General features: G+C 45.8%; 1 protein-coding gene across 1 annotated transcript; it reads left to right on the top strand.

Moving 5' to 3' along the window:
• Positions 1-18524: 18524 nt before the first annotated feature.
• On the top strand, positions 18525-19246 carry LOC123457246 (interferon-induced transmembrane protein 3-like; the record flags this gene model as incomplete). The annotated part of the gene is made up of 2 exons (XM_045141215.1): positions 18525-18746; positions 19115-19246. Coding segments are annotated over exons 1-2 (315 nt in total), but the record flags the coding sequence as incomplete, so codon positions are not given.
• Positions 19247-19669: the final 423 nt, after the last annotated feature.

The following is a 19669-nucleotide window of genomic DNA, read 5'->3' as shown; positions in this document are numbered from 1 at the left end:
AAAGTTCCTTTCTAGAACAGGAATCAATTTGTAGAACAGGCTTGGCTTATGCAACAGTCACCCTCAATGAGACGAATGAGAGAGCACAGCTAGCGGAACCGATGGTTCTCACCAGGGCACTAGTACGAAGCAAACATTGGAGAGATATTTATACTGATTCTAAACATGCCTTCCTGGTCCTCCATGCTCATGGCACTATTTGGAAAGCGCGACATTACCTGACAGCCTCCAGAAATCCTGTTAAGTATCCTAAAAAGAGATCAATCAACTTTTGATGGACGCCTGCCTTCCTTCCGAAGTTGCACTAATGCACTGTGAAAGGCACATGCTAGGGGATACTGAATGGCCCTGGACTTAGACATGTGCCTGAATCTATTTACCAGCCTCCTCCTGGGTATCTCCCAGTGTATTGTAGGTCTGGAATTGTAGGGCTACCTTTTTAATCTAGCGGAGGGGAAGGGGGAGTATTTTCCTGGCATATTGCACAGGTTCTGGTCACCTGCTTAATGATCTTTAAAAGATTGTTTCCTGTAAATAGCGTTTGTGGGCTGGAGAGATGGTTTAGTGGTTAAGACACATGTCTGCGAAGCCTAAGGACCCAGGTTCAATTCTCCAGGTCCCATGTAAGCCAGATGCACATGATGGTACATGCATCTGGAGTTTGTTTGCAGTGGCTAGAAGCCCTGGCATGCCCATTTTCTCTCTCTGTGTCTCTAATAAATAAATAAATAATAACATTTGTGACATCTTATTAGTTGAGTCTCATGCAACCTTAGAAGAGAACAGCTTGGCTGACCAGGATGCCAAGAATGTCTAGGAGACCCCTTCCCACAAAGATAATAGAGGCACTGTAATTTGGGAAATACCCCTCGAGGGAATTCATCCCCAAAAGAAATAGACCCTTACATGGGGCCATGTTTTATAACCCCTAGGGTGGCTACAGTCTGAACAAGGGAAGTTGCTCTTACCTGAGGCTAATCAATGGAAAATTTTTTAAATTTTTCACCAAACCTCTAACTTAGGAAGACTCAACTCATGTCACAAATGCTATTTACAGGAAACAATCTTTTCTTTTAAAGTGCTTACTGATTTTTTTAATTTGTTTTTATTTATTTATTAGAGACAGAGAGTAAGTGGGGGGGGGTGAGAGACCAAATATAACCATTTAAGTAAAAAAAAAAAAAAAAAAAAGACTTAGGCCTGACTTAGATAGAGAACTAGCTGGCCAATGTGCTGACCTTTTGCTTCTGTAAACTTTGCTTGCTTAATTGCTGCCTTTCCCCCTAAAGTCTCTGAGGATTCTACACTTCAAGGACTTTGCAGAAACACTCCACTGCGGGAAGGTGGGGGGGTGGGGGTTCCGGCCTCCGACCACCTGCTTAGATAAGAAACTGAGGAATCTCCACTTCAAGGACAGTGGAGATGACTTCATCGGCCTGGGGTGCCCCTAGCTCCTGCCCCCAACTTTGCCTGCTGAAACCCCAAGCCAACCAGAACTGTTTAAATCAACCAATCATGTATCTATCCCCTACTTCTTTGTTCGAATTCCTATATGAACCCCTTCCCCCAAAAGAAAGGGGTTCTCTCCCTCACTACTGCTGTGCCGGACTGTGGGGACGGAGCCCAGGCCTAGGCTTGCAATAAAGAAACCTGTTGCTTTTGCATTTGAGTGTCTCGGCTTCTGTGGCGGTTCTCTGGGTGACTCCTGGGTGACCGGAGGACTTGGCTCCTGGTCAGGGGTCTTGGCACAAGGGGATGGGTGCGCCAGGGCCTCTGGCCACTGAAAACAAACTCCAGACATATGTGCCACCGTGTGCATCTGGTTCACATAGGACCCGGAGAATTGAAACTGGGTTCTTAGGCTTCGCAGGCAAGTGCCTTAACTACTAAGCCATCTCTTCAGCCTGGAAACAGTTTTTTAAAGACCATTAAACAGGTAACCAGAACCTGTGAAATATGCCAGAAAAATGGCCCCCCTCCCAAAATAAAAAATGTAGTCCTCCCAGACCAGTCAGGGGAAGACTGCTAAACAGATTCACAAATATGTCTAAGTCCAGGGACATCCAGGATTTCCTAGTATGGACAAATATTTTTAGCAACTGGGTGGGAGCTTTTCCCTGCCGGACAGGAAAGGCCTAAGAGGTTGTAAAGGCATTAGTGACTGAAATAATTCCCAGGGTTGGACTCCCCAAAAGCCTACAGAGTAGCAATGGCCTATCCTTCAAGATGACTTGAAATGGGGCCTTAGGGGTTCAGGAAAGTTCTTGAGCCCCAACCCCTAGGTTTGTATCTACTTCTAACCAAAGAATTAGGCAAAGCAAACTGAGGATAATTACTATATTTATTGAGGGAAGTACAGAGCCAAAGGAAGGAAAATGAATATACCTATGTGGTCTGAGAGCCCACGTGGTGGGCCTGGAAAAACAGTAAAAGGGGAGTTAGAGGAAAGAAAAGAAAGTACAAAGCGCTCCTGCCATGGGGAGGGCATGAGAGGGTGGGGTAGATAGCCCTGTGGGATTAGGGGTTAGGGGGATCTCCTCTTGTCTCCGCCCAGGGGAAAGTCACCAGAACTTGGAGGTTCACGAGTGGTCAGGCAGCCCAGAGAACTTGCCCTCTCCTCATAAACGTATTTATAACCTATGGTAGTGGGCCCTACCTTTCGACTCAGGTGAGCTAGAAAGACAGCTGATTGGTCTGGGCTAGGGTCTGTCTCAGGAAGAGGCTAGGGGCTGAACTTGACCAACCATAATGTTAGGATTATATTTAAATCCTAGAAAGGTCTCCCTCCCAGGAGGGACCCAGGTTGTTTGTGGGAAAACAGATCTCCTTTAGGCAAGAGATAGGAGTCAGATCATCCTTTGATCTCTAGCAAAGTGGAGACTGCAAGGATAGGCCCAAAGATGGTCTTGCATCTTACTTTCAGGGGCACAGCCACCTTAACAGCCTTACAAAGCTACCCGGCTCCCTCTCAAGACTGCCAATCTGAGGCCCTGGTCATACAATATCATCTGTAACTGTGCCTAGAGACCACAGTCTTCTGGAAAGGTAGTGAAAACAAATGGAATCCTTAAGAGAAATCTGTTTCAGGAAAGCCACCCTTCCAAGGATGAATTTGTCACCCCATGACTCGATTACAGGTCAGAAATACCCCTCTGGCAGTAGGCTTAAGCCCTTAGGAAATGTTGGTCGGAAGGCCATTTCTCACTATCAGTTTTCCTCTTGATAAGGAAACTGCTGTTCAGATACAAGATATCATGGATCTGGCTTAATTTCAACAAATGCTGCGGGACCTACATGGAACCTGCAGCTGAAGACTGGCTCACCATTGCTCCATTCTGGAGGTCAGGCATTGGTCAAATATATCCTCTCTCTGGGCTGGAGAGATGGCTTAGCAGTCAAGGCATTTGCCTGTGAAGCCTAAGGACCCAGATTCGATTTTCCAGTACCCGCCTAAGCCATATGCACAAGGGGGCGCATCTGGATTTGTTTGCAGTGGCTACAGACCCTGGTGCACCCATTCTCTATCTGCCTCTTCCTTTCTCTGTCATATAAGTAAAATATTTAAAAAATATATATCCCCTCTCTTCCTTCTTGTCTAGAACCTACCACACACTGATATTCTAGCCACCTCGACAGTTAGCAAAGTGCCTGGAATCGAATCTGTGTTCATCACTCTTGCGACAAGAAACCTGGAGGAGAGCCCAATAAGCTGGTGAGTCCAACGAGGAATTAAAATTCGCCTTCAAAAGGAAAGCAGGACTAGTCTTTCTAATAAAATATGCCCCATGGAGCCAGGTGTGGTGGCACATGCCCTTAATCCCAGCACTTGGGAAGCAGAGGTAGGGGGATCTCTGTGAGTTTGAGGCCACCCCGAGACTACATAGTGAATTCCAGGTCAGCCCAGGCTAGAAGGAGACCCTACCTCAAATATATATATATATATATATATATATATATATATATATATATATATATATATATATATATGCCTCATAAAATATGCCTCATTTTCTGTCTGTCCTTAATGTTCTCCAGCTTTTTGTTTCTACCTGCCTATATTCAGGGGAGAATTCATTCCTTGTATGGGCCCCAAAACAGGTACAAGACAGTAACCAGAACAACTGCTGGGTCTGCGGATACCTAAGCACCTCCAGTATCCCTGGACTCCCATGGTGAGTGTCTCCTCTTGAGGAGATGACTACAATCAATTACAACAGCACATTAACCAGTGAAGAGCTGATCTCCCCATGGAAACGGACAAAGTCTTAACAACAAAATCATTCTTATTCAAGATGTCCCAGTCAGGGGGTAGCACAAATAATGAGGCAGAGACGGTTCGAGCTCAACAAAAGCCAGCAAAAAGTTTATTATAGCCAAGGCATGACACAGCTGACCGATCAGGGACGCAGCCAGACTCGCGAGCTGGAACTGCGACTCCAAAGGAGTGGCTCACAGGCTTTTTAAAGAAAAATCACAACCAGCTACTAGGCAAACAACATATAGCCAGGGGAGGAGTGGGGTAACATTTAACAGGATTGGTGGGTTCCAGGTGGAGAAATACATTGTAACCATGTAACTGTAGTTAAGGAACTAGTTGTTTTTGGTTTTAGGATGTTGGCAAATATAGAAGGTATTCAGAGTGGGGATCTGACTTTTTATTGGTTGGCTCAGCTACAGGGAAATACCTTTAGCAATAGAACATGAACAATATGGAGAATGTTTAACAAATGGAGTTCTTATGGTCAACTTACAAAATGGAGTTTCTGTGGTTAGCTTAGTCTTTTCACAGTGACATTCAATATCTAGGATGGATCCCTCCTGACATGCTAAACCATTACTGTCCTTCACCCTTCAGAACAGATGGTTACTGAATGGGTCCTGAGGCCAAGAATGCATTGGGTGACGTCTAATAGTACCCAGTGGCTTTGTGGCACTAATAGTTTGCCCTGGCTACTCCCACAACAATGGATTGGAAGATGTATTCTAGGATTCACTTGGATGCAGGGACAAGTAAAAACTTGCTCATGGTGTTGGGGAAGATGGCTTAGCAGTTAAGGCGCTTGCCTGCAAAGCCAAAGGACCCTGGTTCAATTACCCAGGACCCACATAAGTCAGATGCACAAAGAGGCACATGCATCTGGAGTTTGTTTGCGGTGGCTGGAGGCCCTGGCACACCCATTTTTTTCTCTCCCTCCCCCCCCACCTATCTCTACCTCTTTGAAATAAATAAATAAATAAATAAATAACTGGGTGTGGTGGCACACATCTTTAATTCCAGGACTTGGGAGGAGAGGTAAGAGGATTGCCATAAGTTTGAGGCCACACTGAGATTACCTTGTGAATTCCAGGTCAGCCTGAGCTAGAGCAAGACCCTACCTTGAAAAAATAAAACAAACAAAATATATAAATATATTTTTAAAAAGCTTGCTCACACTACCAATTTACCTATGTTACAACACTCCTGGCATTGAAGTGCTTTTCATTGGTATGACCATTTAGTTTCTGTTTTCATCCCATCTATAGGTCTAGAAGACATCATTTGACACATGGAAACTCTCACTAAATATACTCAAAAAGCTTTCAATGGCAAAACTTAGGTAATTTCCCTTCTTAGTTCTGAAGTTTAAATCATGAAAATGATAATCAGACAAAACTGTATGGTTTTAGACATTCCCACAGAAGCTCAGGGTGGCACATGTGCCATTATTAAAATTGAGAGTTGTGCATATATTCCTGATGATCCTGATAATGTCTCATCTGCTGTACACAACCTACAAGAACAGATTCAGACCACATCGGACAGCGTTGTGCCATTTGTGAACAGCTCTGGAAGTAGATTTCTTCATGGTGGAAGGGAATTACACCTATTATAATCCTACTAGTAATTTTTGTGTCTTGTGTGCTCAATATTGATCTAACCTTATCTCCTCTGGTTTACTGGTCTCCTTAGTCTGTCCTCAGATGGTCCCGAGACAATTTAACTCCTTCTCCTTCCACCTGGGTGCCCTCAATCATCCTCTAAGGTCTGGGACTCTACAAGAATGGGAACCTTGAGGCCCTCTTGAACCCCAATTTACTAAGTGCCCACTTTTCCCTGACTCCTCTTGCTTTTATACTTTCTCCCCAATGTCTTTATCCAGGCTTTCTTCCAAGGCACTCTACAAATAAGATCACAAATACATTGTTGGGGTCCCATAGATAGGCCCACTAGAGGAGTATCCCAAATGCCAGTCCCCACTCAAAGAAGCCAGATTGATCACCACCCCAATTACATAAAGGCATTACAGAGGGGAGGATGAAGGAGATAGACATTGCTGAGTTACCATTAGGGTAACAGGAGTCACAAATCAAATAGTTCTCTCCTATTCTAAATGTAGGAAGTATCCTTGAGTCTATATGAGGCTGGTTTCCCCCCCTTATCTCCTTTATTCTTGGATAATTAAGATTACACCAGATGGCTGGAGAGATGGCTTAGCAGTTAAGGCACTTGCCTGCAAGATCTAAGGACCCATGCTTGACTCTCCACATCCCACATAAGCCAAACACACAAAGGTTAGGCAAGCACAAGGTCACACATGCACACTAGGTGGCACAGGCATCTGTGTTATGCCCAGTTCTCTGCACCCCCAGTGACCACCAAGGAGAACCAAACACATATGCAAGGGCAAGGAGCTTTATTTTGGGATAAAGCTCAGTCTCTTGACTTCACCAATGCAGTGGATCCATACAAGAGCCCTGGGGTGTTGGGGGGAGGCAGGTTTTTGTTTATTTTTACAGGGATTTGAACAAAGAAGCAGGGAATGGGTACATGATTGGTTGATTTCTTAGGACATTGGCGGCAAAGTTGGTTGGTGGGGGCTAAGCAATCTCCGTTGTGATTGGCTAAACAGGCAGCAATAACATTTGTGTGTTTTTTGATTGGTAAGGGCAGGGAGGTAGGCGGGACAAGTCTCTTGATTGGCCAGGGCAAGGAGGTAGGAGGAACAAGTCTTTGGCAAGTCTCAGGTGTCCTGGGCAGGTGGGCAGTTGCCCTTTGTTCCTTTGTTTAAGATGAAACTTGGAATTTAGGCCTAACCAGGGCAGTGCTCTACTGAAGCCTGTCATGGCATGGTTCAGTTTCTGGGTCTTTCATTCCCCCCTCTACTTGTAACTTCAGGAGACCCATCCTTGGGTCTTTATTGGGGAAGAGGCTGTAGAGGATGGTACTGAGTTCTTAGCACCATGAGCTGCACTGCATTAATTCGTTCTCTAACAAAGGTAATTAATCTATTAACAATGTAAGGTCCTATTGTAATCAGCAAAAAAATATATAAATAATAGCCTCACTAAAGCAGACAACAAAGTGGTCAACCAAGGAGAATGGCTGAACCATGACTCAAACCAACCTTGAGATTCTTCTCATTCTTTTTCCTTTTTAATAATCCCTCATGAATTCTGCTAGTGATTTTTTTTAACAACTCCAGAGTGATCAGCATAAAAGCAACATTCTTCTCCCAGGGCTGCACATAGTCCTCCTTGTTGGAGAAAGAGTAGATCTAAACCTCTTCTATTTTGCAGGACTATCTCTGCTAGAGATGTAAGTGACTCTTTCAGGTGGGAAATCAATTTTTCTAATTCCTGAATGTCCAAGTCTATAGCTGCTCTAAGGTCAGCATACTGTTGCTTTTGGGTTACTAAGAGGTTATTCCTGTTCCTGCTCCAGCAAGGCCCAAACCTATCAGTAAGCTAACACCTAGAGCAGTAATAGGTTCTCTCTTTATCCTAACTGGATCTGCACTTAGTTGTTGGTCTACTTCTTTAATTGAGTGATAGGTTATTCTGGGGACTAGCTGTACCTGTATACAGAAATCCTTAGCACTGGCCAACAAAGATGTGCTAACACAGGGGTTAAGTCCCATGCTGCAACCCCACCTGGAGTTTTTGGAGGGAATAAGATAAGAGGGGGATGTGTTGATAAAGATGGTTTGATTGCACAAGGGGGGGGGGGAATTGAATTGGGGCTGGCACTGCTAATGCATAGTCCTTGTTCTGATACCTGTTGGAGGGTGAGTCTTACAGTCCCTGATTGTTGCCATCTACATTTATTTACAGTATATGAATCAGAGATTGCTATTCCTTCATAGAAAGGGGGACAGTGCCATAGCAGAGCCTGCAGGCCTTAGTAAGGTCTGGTCTGGTGGCATTCAGGACCACAAAGGAGGGTGAGAAGGGGATTACCTAGTTTAGGTATTTGTGGAGGGATGCTGGGTTGAGAACTAGAACTAAGGATGTTTCCTGGTGTCGGAGTGGGGTCAGAGGCAAGGGCTGGTTCTGGTTGTGGTGGTGGTGCTAGGATCTTGTTTGAGCTATGGGCAATGCTTTAGGATGTGATACCCACAGCCGAACACTTAATAACCCACCTGAGTCATGGGGGGGGGTCAGGCGATTCTGGTCATAGATTCTTATTCCCCAAGTTAGTCCCTGTAGCCACTTCTGATCTTGTTTTCCCCCTTCAGTAAATGACAGCTTGATTGGGTTACAGTGTCCCTCAGTCCGAGTCCATGGAACATATTGTGCTCCACTTAAGGAGACAACGACTACCAAGTTCCTGCTTACATGTAGGGGTGGCGCCCCTGGTTATAGACAACAGGTCATCTTTCTTTGGGGCTGCCCACCAGATATGTCCTGTAGACACACAGTCCCAAGCCCCACAATGGTATTCATCTGCCCCACCACACTGCTGATGATGTGTCTTCTCCCCAATACAACCAGGGCAAGCATAGAAATGAAGCTTTTGAGTTACTGAGTCGGACCATGGAAGCTTGAGAAAAATGGCTAGATCAAAATATAGATCTGGAAACCAGGTCCAAAGGGGGTGGAAACTAGTGGTAGTGGTAGAGTTTAGAACCTCCTGAGTACGTAGGTTATATATTTCCCAAGTCAAGTTGACTGGTTGATGGGGATTAAGGGAAGAAAGCGGGCTACAGTAGGCACAAGTGGTGAATAATACAAACATTAAGAGCATATAAGCTTGAGCTTGAGAGGGGATTTTTGATCCTGCCTGATTTTCCATTGTGGCTTGTAGTCCTCAGATTCAGCTATTGGATCTGCCAGTTGGACTTGGGTGTGATGGATCCAAGTGGCAATTCCGTCCACCTTCACAGTGGTAGGTGTGGCCAGAATGATGATGTAGGGTCCCTTCCAGCGGGGTTCCAATGTCTCATAGTGATGGCAGCGAACGAACACCCAGTCTCCCGGATTATAACCATGAGTTGGTGGGGGAGGGGGTCCAATCTCATATATGGCCTTCAGTTTCGGCCACACCTCTTTATGGGTTCTAGCAAGAGATTGAAGAGATTCACACAATTGTTGATTATCAAATTCAGCGATCAACTCCGCCTTTACATCAGGCAGAATTGGGGGTGGTCTCCCAAACATTATTTCATAGGGTGTTAAGCCTATCATGTAGGGTGTGCTTCACACCCTGTAGAGGGCAAAGGGAAGGAGAGAAACCCAGTCCCCGCTGGTCTCCATGGTTAATTTAGGAAGGGTTTCCTTTAGAGTCCTGTTCATTCTTTCTACCTGAGCTTTAGGGTCTATAAGCACAATGTAATTTCCAATTCGCCCCCAAAATCTTAACAACTTCCTGTGTTACCTGAGAGTTAAAGGCTGGTCCATTGTCTGAGCTCAAACGAGCAGGCATTCCATACCTGGGAAGGATGTCCTCTAGGATTTTCTTTTTTCTTTTCTTTTTTTTTTTTTTTTTTTGGTTTTTCAAGGTAGTGTCTCACTCTGGTCCAGGCTGACCTGGAATTAACTCTGTCATCTCAGGGTGGCCTTGAACTCATGGCAATCCTCCTACCTCTGCCTCCTGAGTGCTCAGATTAGAGGCGTGCGCCACCACGCCCAGCTAGGATTTTCTTAGTTACCACTTGAGCTGTTTCATGTTTGGTGGGGAAAACCTTGGTCCATCCTGAAAAAGTATCTACAAAAACTAAAAGATATCTGTAACCATATTTACCAGGTTTTACCTCAGTAAAGTCCAATTCCCAGTGTGCTCCGGGCTTGGCGCCTCGCTGGTGTGTCCCATCTCCTTTAGGATGATTGTCTGCATTAGTCATCTTACAACTTAGGCATTTGTTAGCAACTTCTTCAATGTGAGTTCTTAAGTTGAGTATTTTGAGGTGACTGTGCCTTATCAGCTCTTCAGTTTGCTTTGTGCCCAGATGTGTACTGGTGCAAATGTTGGAGAAGCTGCTGAGCCAGGTGTGTGGGGATTATCAACTTGTCCCCACTTTTGATCCAATGTCCAGTGCCCTCTTGTGTTAAAGGCAACTTGCTCATCTGTTTGGTGTCCTCCTTTGAAAACCCTGGAGTGTCAGGTAAGGTTGGAGGTCCTGGGTCTGGGAGTAGAGTCAACACCAGTTCAGCATCTAGGGCAGCCCTCTTAGCGACCTCATCTGCCCTCATATTTCCCCTGGCCACCGGAGTATCATTTCTTTGGTGGGCACGGCAATGCATAATGACCAGTTCAGTGGGCAACCATAAGGTAGCCAACAAGTCCAAAATTTGCTGTTTGTTTTTGACTGTCTTTCCTTCTGCTGTGAGGAGGCCTCTCTCTTGATAGATAGCCCCATGTACATGGGCAGTCGCAAAGGCAGAACAGCTGTCTGTATACACATTTAGCTTCTTGCCTTTGCCTAGTTGCAAAGCCTTTGTCAGAGCATTAAGCTCCGCCCACTTTGCAGAAGTCCCTCTAGGTAATGCTGCCACCCACACAGTCTCTGTCTCACTCACCACAGCAGCCCCCACATACCTTTGTCCATTTTTCATGAAGCTGCTGCCATCAGTATACCAAGTAACTTCAGCGTCTGACAGGGGCTGGTCAGTCAAGTCTTCTCTGATGCTGTAAACCCAACTCAGGATCTCTGCACAACCTCCAGGTCCAGGTCCAGCAGCAGGGTGGCGGGGTTTAAGGCTGTGCTGGGAAAGAATTGTATCTGTGGTGGGGTCAAAAGTAGGCTTTGATAATGGGTTATGTGAGCATTACTCATCCACCGGTCGGGAGGTTGTTTGGGAACTCCCTTTATGGCGTGGGGAGTAACCACCTGCAGTTTCTGCCCTAATGTTAATTCGTTGGCATCTTTTATCAAAAAGGCTGTAGCTGCCATTATTCGTAGGCATGGTGGCCATCCTGCCGCTACAGGATCCAGTTTTCTTGATAAGTAAGCAACCGTCCAATTCCAAGGACCCAATGTCTGAGTTAACACTCCTTTAGCTATTCCATTTTTTTCATCTACATGGAGGCGGAAGGCCTTGTTAATGTCAGGCAACGCTAGTGCAGGTGCAGTCAGCAGGACATGTTTTATTCCATTAAATGCCTGATCCTGGGCTGAAGTCCATTGGAAGGGACTTCCTTCTTTGGTCAATTCATATAAGGGTCTGGCTTTCTCAGCAAACCCAGGGATCCATAAACGGCAAAACCCAGCGGATCCCAGGAACTCACGCACTGCTCTGCAGGTGGTGGGAGTTGGTATACTTAACACAGTCTCTTTTCTGGCCTGGGATAGCCATCTCTGTCCATCTTTAGGAATGTATCCCAGATGTGTTACTTCTCTGAAACAAATTTGGGCCTTTTTGGCAGAAGCACGATACCCCAAGTCTCCTAAAGTTGTTAGTAAATCTTCCGTGCCTGCTTGGCAACCCTGAGCTGTATCTGTGGCTATCAGAATGTCGTCACCATATCACAATAAAGTCAAATGTGGGTGCAGATGGCGGTACTCACCCAGATCCTCATGCAAAGCCTCATCAAACAGGGTAGGCGATTTTTTGAATCCTTGGGGTAGCCGTGTCCAGGTCAATTGTCCATTAAACCCTTGTTCTGGGTCATGCCATTTGAAGGCAAATAGGGGCTGGCTTTGTGCTGCCAGTGGTAGAATAAAGAAGGCATCTTTTAAGTCCAAACAGTATACCACATTCTGGAGGGAGGCAAGGAGCTTAAGAGAGTATAGAGGTTTGGCACTGTCGGGTGTATATCCATCAACCGTTTGTTAACTTCCCTTAGGTCCTGGACTGCCCTATAATCCCCAGTATGTGGCTTCTTTACCAGTAGGAGCAGAGTATTCCATGCAGAGTGGCAGGGGACAAGCATCCCAAGGTCTTGGAGTCGCCTAATATGGGGGGTTATTCCCATACAGGCTTCTATTGACATGGGGTATTGTCTCACCCTGATGGGAGTTGCTCCAGGCTTTAATTCCATCCAAATGGGTGGGCAATGGGAAGTCTGTCCCATCCCTCCTGTTTCTGCCCAGGCCTTGAGGAACTTTTGCAACCACTCAGCAATGTCCATCATGGGACTTGGTTGTTGTTGGAGTCTATATTCACCTTCCAATTGCATGGTCAATATTTGTACTGGGTGCCCATTTCTATCAGTAAGATGAGGCCCATCCAGGTCAAAAGAAATTTGAGCTCCTATTTTGATTAGTAAGTCTCTTCCCAGTAAGGGGTAGGGACATTCAGGTGTGACCATGAAAGAGTGGGTTACCCAGCCCATGCCAGGCTCCACTGTTCTTCGTGTAGTCCATGAATACTGGTTCATACCAGTGGCCCCTTGCACCCAAGACTTTTTATCTGACAGTTTCCCTTGGGGCTTTGTTAGCACCAAATGTTGTGCCCCAGTATCCAGTAGCAAATTGATAGGTGTCCCCTCCACTCTTAAGGTAACCCTAGGTTTGGGGATGGGGCAAACCCCATCTCCTTCAGTCCTCAAGCCCTTCTAATTCCAGGACATGCACTCGCTCTGTGTGGCTGATTTTCTGCAGGTCCTTAGGACATTCTTTCACCCAGTGCCCCATCTCTTACAGTAAGCACATTGGTTACTCTCAGGCCTGCAAACTGCTATTGTTGGACTGCCATAAGCTAATCCAATAAATCTGTTCTGTTCCTCTAGAGAACCCTGATTTATACACTCCCTTCCCTGGGAGCCAGAACCCTCATCTAGAAACATGATGGTCATGGTTTTTTCTTCCCTAAAGAAATTCCCTTTCCATAAGAACCCAAGTCTGATTCACCATGTGGGTTCTCCTCATCTCTGAAGCCTCCCTCCTGCCTCACCGGAGCCCTTCATTTTCCCCTCTTCTCTTGAGCTCTATAATAAAGTCATTATCAACGTCCTCTTCCTATAGTCCGTGAATCTCATTCATCAGATTCATGAAACAAGAACCTGGAGGCCATTGATTCATTGGACATTCTGTGTGACCGTGACCAGCCAGCACCTTAGTTCCTGAGTTATTGCCTACCCAAGAGCTGAAAAAGGCTCTGCCACTCTCATTTCCCATATCAGTTAAAGGCACTTTGTGGCAAGCCTACTGGCCCACGTTCTACTTCCTCACTCCCATGTAAAAGCCAGATGCAAAGTGGTGCATGTATCTGTGATTCTGATGCACCCATGGCAGTGAGAAGCGGAGCCGGGAGAATCTGGAAGCTCAAGGGCCAGCTAGACCAGTGCCCACAAAATGGAGAAAACAAAATAACAAGGGAAATCCTTTCTTATTTTTATTTTTTGGTATTTTGAGGTAGGATCTCATTTTAGCTCAGGCTGACCTTGAATTCTCTATGTATTCTCAGGGTAGCCTCCAATTTATGGTGGTCCTCTTACCTCTGCCTCCCAAATGCTGGGATTAAAGGCGTGCGGCCAGAAATCCTTTCTTAAGGGGGGGGGAGGGAGAAGATGATCACCTTGAAGTTGTCTTCAGACCTCCACATGTGCACTGTGGCACATGCATTTTTTTTTTTTTTGGTTTTTTGAGGTAGGGTCTTACTCTAGCCCAGACTGACCTGGGATTCACTATGGAGTCTCAGGCTGGCCTCGAACTCACAGCAATCCTCCTACCTCTGCCTCCCAAGTGCTGGGATTAAAGGCGTGCACCACCACGCCTGGTGCACATGCATATTTACACACACACACACACACACAAGATGACATATATACTCACATGCATACATACTAAAAAAAGGAGTAGAAAAAGGAATGAAGTACATAATGTAAATTCATATAGAATGTTAGAGAAGAAAATAATCAGATATGCTTAAATTAAAATTGGATGGGTTGGGCTGGAGAGATGGCTTAGCAGTTAAGGCATTTGCCTGCACAACCAAAGGACCCAGGTTGATTCCCCAGAACCCACGTAAGACAGATGCACAAGGTAGCACATACAACTGGACTTTGTTTGCAGCAGCTGGAGGACCGGGTGAGCCCACTCTCTCTCCCTCTCAAATAAATAAATAAAAAAATTTTAAAAATTAATGATTTTTTTTTTTTTATTCACCATGACCAAGTAGGCTTTATTTCAGAAATGCAGAGATGGTTCAACATACACAAATCGATAATTGTAATACACTATATAAATGGACTGAAGGACAAAAATCACATGATCATCTCAATAGATGCAGAAAAAGCATTTGACAAAATCCAATATCCCTTCATTGTAAAAGTCCTACAGAAACTGGAAATAGAACGAACATATCTCAACACAATAAAAGCTATTTATGACAAGCCTGCAGCCAACATAACACTAAATGGGAAAAACCTGAAGCTTTTCTATTAAATTCAGGAATAAGGTGTTCACTGTCCCCACTTTTACTTAATACAGTACTGGAAGTCTTAGCCATAGGAATAAGGCAAGAGAAACACATAAAATGGATGAAATTGGAAAGTGAGAGATCAAATTATCATTTTTGTAGATGATATGATTCTAAAAATTAAATTAAATTAAAAATTTAAAACCATGGATGGGGAGGATGGTTTGGTGGCTAAAGGTGCTGTGGTGGTTTGATTCAGGTGTCCCCCATAAACTTAGGTGTTCTGAATGCTAGCTCCCCAGCTGATGGATATTTGGGAATTAATGCCTCCTGGAGGGAGTGTATTGTTGGGGGTGGGCTTATGGGCTTTAAAGCCAGTTTCCCCATGCCAGTGTTTGGCACACCCTCCTGTTGCTGTGGTCCACCTTATGTTGGCCAGGGGGTGATGTCTACCCTCTGCTCATGCCATCGTTTTCCCCTGCCATCGAGCTTCCCCTGGAGCCTGTGAGCCAAAGTAAATCTCTTTTTCCCAGAAGCTGCTCTTGGTTGGGTGATTTCTACCAGCAATGCGAACCTGACTGCAACAGGTGCCTTCTTGCAAAGCCTGCCTGCCCATATTCAAATTCCCTAGCCACCCATGCTAGATAGGCATTCATTTGCACTGGCAAGAAATCCTGCCCCCAACCCACATCTATATGAATAAGTAAATAAATAAATAAATAAATGAAAAGCTGCTGGGGTTCCAGGATCTGTAATTACAGAATTCTGGAGACTGAGGCAGGAGAAATGACCAGCCTGGGCAACATAGTAAGTTCCAGGCCAGCTTGGGCTACAGTGTGAGACTTTGTTACAAATTAACAAACCCACAAGCACTCATGCTGTTTGGGAACAAGAAGGTGAGACAGAATACTGAATGAAGGTTTCCTTGTTTAGAAACATGCCCTTTGCACTTGCCTGCAAAGCCTAATTACCAGAGTTCAATTCCCCAATACCCACATAAAAAAGCCAGATGCACAAAGTGATGCATTCATCTGGAGTCCATTTGGAACAGCTAGAGACTCTGGTGAATCCATTCTCTGTCATCTCTCTTCTATCTCTTCTGCACCATCTGGGCTGGCAGAGTTCCTCACAAAGGCCCAGGTCTCATCTTTGGTGGCAAACTTCTCAAACCTGGCAGCAGGAAATTGTCTGGGCTTTACACTCATTCATAAGCCAGAGGCACAAGGTGGCGCATGCGTCTGGAGTCCATTTGTAGTGGCTAGACCAGATTCTCAGCACCACATAAACTGGTCATGGTGGCATACATCCGCAATCCCAACACAGGTGAGGAAGAGGCCAGTCCTGCGGCCCCTCCTCACCGCATAGAACATCCCAAGCCCACAGAGGCCGTGCCTGCAGCTCACGGCGGCCACGAAGACGCTGCAGGACAGAGGCAGCAGCCAGTGCATCGCTCGCTCACTCCCACCCGGCAGCATCTCGGCTGTGCGCTCTCGGCTACACAGTCTCCCACCGGGCTTTAATGAATTTATTTTCAGTGATTGAAATTTGAGTTTCATACCAAAAATACAGTGATTGATGGGGCTGGGGAGATGGCTTAGAGGTTAAAGTGTTTGCCTGCAAACCCTAAGAACCCCGGTTCAATTCCCCAGTACCCTGGAAACGCCCTCACAGGCCTGTCTTCAGAGGCTTGAATCTTAGTTGAGTCCAGATCCAAGCAAGCTGACAACCAAGTTAATCATCACACAGAATTAATCTTCCCAAGGCTTATCTAATCTCTCCACTTTTTGTTTATGAAGGTAGGGTCAAGCACTATGTAGTCTCAGGCTGGCCTTGAACTCACAGTGACACTTTTACGTCTGTCTCCCTGGTGCTGGGATGACAGGCATGTGCCACCATGCCCGGCTTTATCTCTCCACATTCAAGGCAAAAGACTTCCACCAGTCACCTGACTAGAAGAGGTGATGCCTCTGGACAGACATGGAGTCAGGTATGTGGTAACCAAGTAAAACTGCAGCTGTGTCTTGTAGCTGCGATTCCTGACAGCCAGATGCCCATTTGTGGTTTAACATCCTAGTTACGTTGTTCTCACTGTATCAGAACCCAAGGCACCAGGGTGCTTCTCCAGTTCTCACCTGCCACTAATGAAGGGTCTACACCCTCAAGAAACCCTGATTTATAACATCAGTTATATTGTGACTCCGGTCCTCTCCCTTGTGGGTTTTTTCTAGAGGATCATGGGAAGAAATAGCCTAAAAAGATCTGGTTTACCATAATTTAGGAGAAAAAGGGTCTCTTTACCCAAGAATATGCTACCCATTTCAAACTGTGCAAAAACATTAAGATAGGTGACAACACCTTGCTGCTCACCCCCAGGGCAGCCTATCCCAATTTTTTATGCTTTACAAAATAAACTTTTGCTTGAACTATGTGTAGTACTTTGAATAGATGCCCTTAATATATTCACTGTTTCATTAGTTTGTAGTTTGCATCTGCAGCCACCTGACTGGAGGCGGTTTCACTGGGCGGATCGTAAGGTGAGCTTGAGATTTCAATCTAAAGATATGTAAAGATATGTAAAGATATGTAAAGATATGTAAAGCTGGAGTTCCTGCAATGTGCTGTGCTGTGTGGCTTTTGGCTTTTTCTCTCTTTCCCTGGTCCTTTAAGGTCCTTCTACCTTATGGAACTTCCCACTTGGGAAACTCCACCTAGGGACACTTTGCATATCTTTAGATTGAAATCTCAAACCCATCACACCTTTCTGCCCAGTGAAACCGCCTCCAGCCAGGTGGCTGCAGATGCAAAGTACAAACCAATAAAACACTGAATATCTTGGGGACCATCTATTCAAACACTGGCCCATTAAAAAGTCCCTTGTTATTCTGTCAGTGTCATCTGAGTTACCTGGTTCATCCAGCCGAAGGTAGCAAGCCTAAGCAGGGGACCTTCTCTGATTCCATCACTACTGAGAAGCTTGCCACCAATCCCATCCTCAGTTCCAGAACCACAGGCTTCTCCTGGAGTGGGGAACAGCTGGAAAAGAGAACTCACTCTAGCCTTTCCCTAAGGTGCCGACATCACATGCGGCAGAGTGAGGAGAATCATGCCCAAGCATCTTCCCAAGAACAGGGGAGGTGGTGGAGGATATTTCTGGAGATTTTCCTTGGCATATGCCTCTCCCTCCACTTGGCCAGGCTCAGGATGTTGCTGTGGAAAACAGCATATATCATCCACTCCAAGGACACGACCTGCATCATTTCTTGGCCTGTTGCTGGCCCACTCCTTGGCTTTTATGAATTTAATTTCCCAGATGTAGATAGATGTTTAGCATGTTTTAGTTGGGTTCTTCTCTGAACTTCTATTTTAATTTAAAAAAAATCACTCAATTCTTGCTGGGCGTGGTGGCGCACGCCTTTAATCCCAGCACTTGGGAGGCAGAGGTAGGAGGGTCGCCGTGATTTCGAGGCCACCCTGAGACTACACAGTGAATTCCAGGTCAGCCTGGCTAGAGTGAGACCTTACCTCAAAAAAAAAAAAAAAAAAAAAAAAAAAATCACTCATTCTTAAAAATAAAATCATATAGACCATGAATCAAACAAATCACATTAAAACAAAACACATCAGGGAAAAGCACATCACAGCTCAGTGTCACAAGTTCAAGGTTACTGACCTGAGCAGCAGAAATGTGGCAGGAGGGTGAGCCGCTGCCCACCTCCTCAAACCCCTCCCTTGTGCACATGGGGGTGCTCACAAAGGGCCCTGGTGGGAGGGGACATCCATGGAACACACCCCAAGGTGTGACTTGAAGCTGTGTGATTTGCTCTCTAGAAAATTCATCATCTTGCACCAGGAAACAGTCTTTGGAGAATCAGCCCCTTCAGCTGAAAGGACGGCCCCTGAGCAGCACCAGCCTCCAGAGCCCGTGGCAGACCAGGACCTCTTCCCAACAACCACTCTTCCCAGCCCGTCTTGGCTCACAACAGCGTGTCTCTCAAAGCCAGGAGATGCCTAAGGAGCAGCATGAGGTGGCCATGAGGGAGGAACGCCACAGCTTAGCTCCCACGACCACCAAAATCAAAATGCCCAGAGAGGTCTCCCTGCCGGACCACGTGGTGTGGTCTCTGTTCAACGCACTCTTCATGAACTTCTGCTGCCTGGGTATCGTTGCGTATGCTTACTCCGTGAAGGTACACGTGTCTTTTCTCACTCTGTGTGTGTGTGTTGTGTACATCTTGGGGAGTCTACTGGGTAGGCATGGGGTGAGGCTGTCTGGTTATACTGGGTTCAAATTTTGTTCCTAAGCCTAGTTTCTGAAATACCCCTTTTGCTTTCAGACGGGGACCCCAGGGTGTCTATAAAGTACCAGAGACATTGGCACCTGGGAAACATTGTCCCATGATGGGGTTCTGAGCCATTGCTGGGTCACCTCAGACAGTCTGTGTGAATGGATGAGGGGTCCTGACCTGAGGGAGGGAGGCTGCACTGAACAGGTATCTAGAGTACCTGGAGGTCATATGACCTGCTCCAAGGCCCCTCACCATGTGGTCTCCTCCAGTCTAGGGACAGGAAGATGGTGGGCGACATGACTGGGGCCCAGGCCCATGCCTCCACTGCCAAGTACCTGAACATCTGTGCCCTAGTCTTCAGCCTCTTCATGATCATTATCTTCATCATCATCATGACCACTGAAAGGCCCAAGAATTCAGAAGCTCAGAAATACTATCACGCTCCAAGGGGAGCTTAAGCGGGCTCCCTGCATACCTCAAACTCCAGGCTTTACTCTCTGTTGGAAGCAAGTGAAGAATCCCTCTTCTCATTATATCAGAGCCCGCTCCTAATATAAAACTAGGTAAAAGGGCATGAGATAGCCCTCAAGGATGGGAAATGAGTAATGAAGTGAACCACTTATTTGGTTTCTGTAAATAGCCTGCACTATAAGCCTTACACTATAAGCCTTAATAGCCCACATTGTAAGCCTTTGTAGCTCGCACCATAAGCTGTAGCAGCCTGCCTCAGACCACCAAGGTCATAGGAGGCTGATACCATACTCTGCTACCCCCACCTAAGGAATTGCGCAAAGGCTGACCTCCAAGGTCATAGGAGACTGGAA

The sequence above is a fragment of the Jaculus jaculus genome, chromosome 1 (genome assembly GCF_020740685.1).
Source record: "Jaculus jaculus isolate mJacJac1 chromosome 1, mJacJac1.mat.Y.cur, whole genome shotgun sequence".
Classification (NCBI taxonomy): Eukaryota; Metazoa; Chordata; class Mammalia; order Rodentia; family Dipodidae; genus Jaculus; species Jaculus jaculus.
The sequence above is the reverse complement of the archived record's forward strand: the minus strand, read 5'-3'. Positions and strand labels throughout refer to the sequence as shown.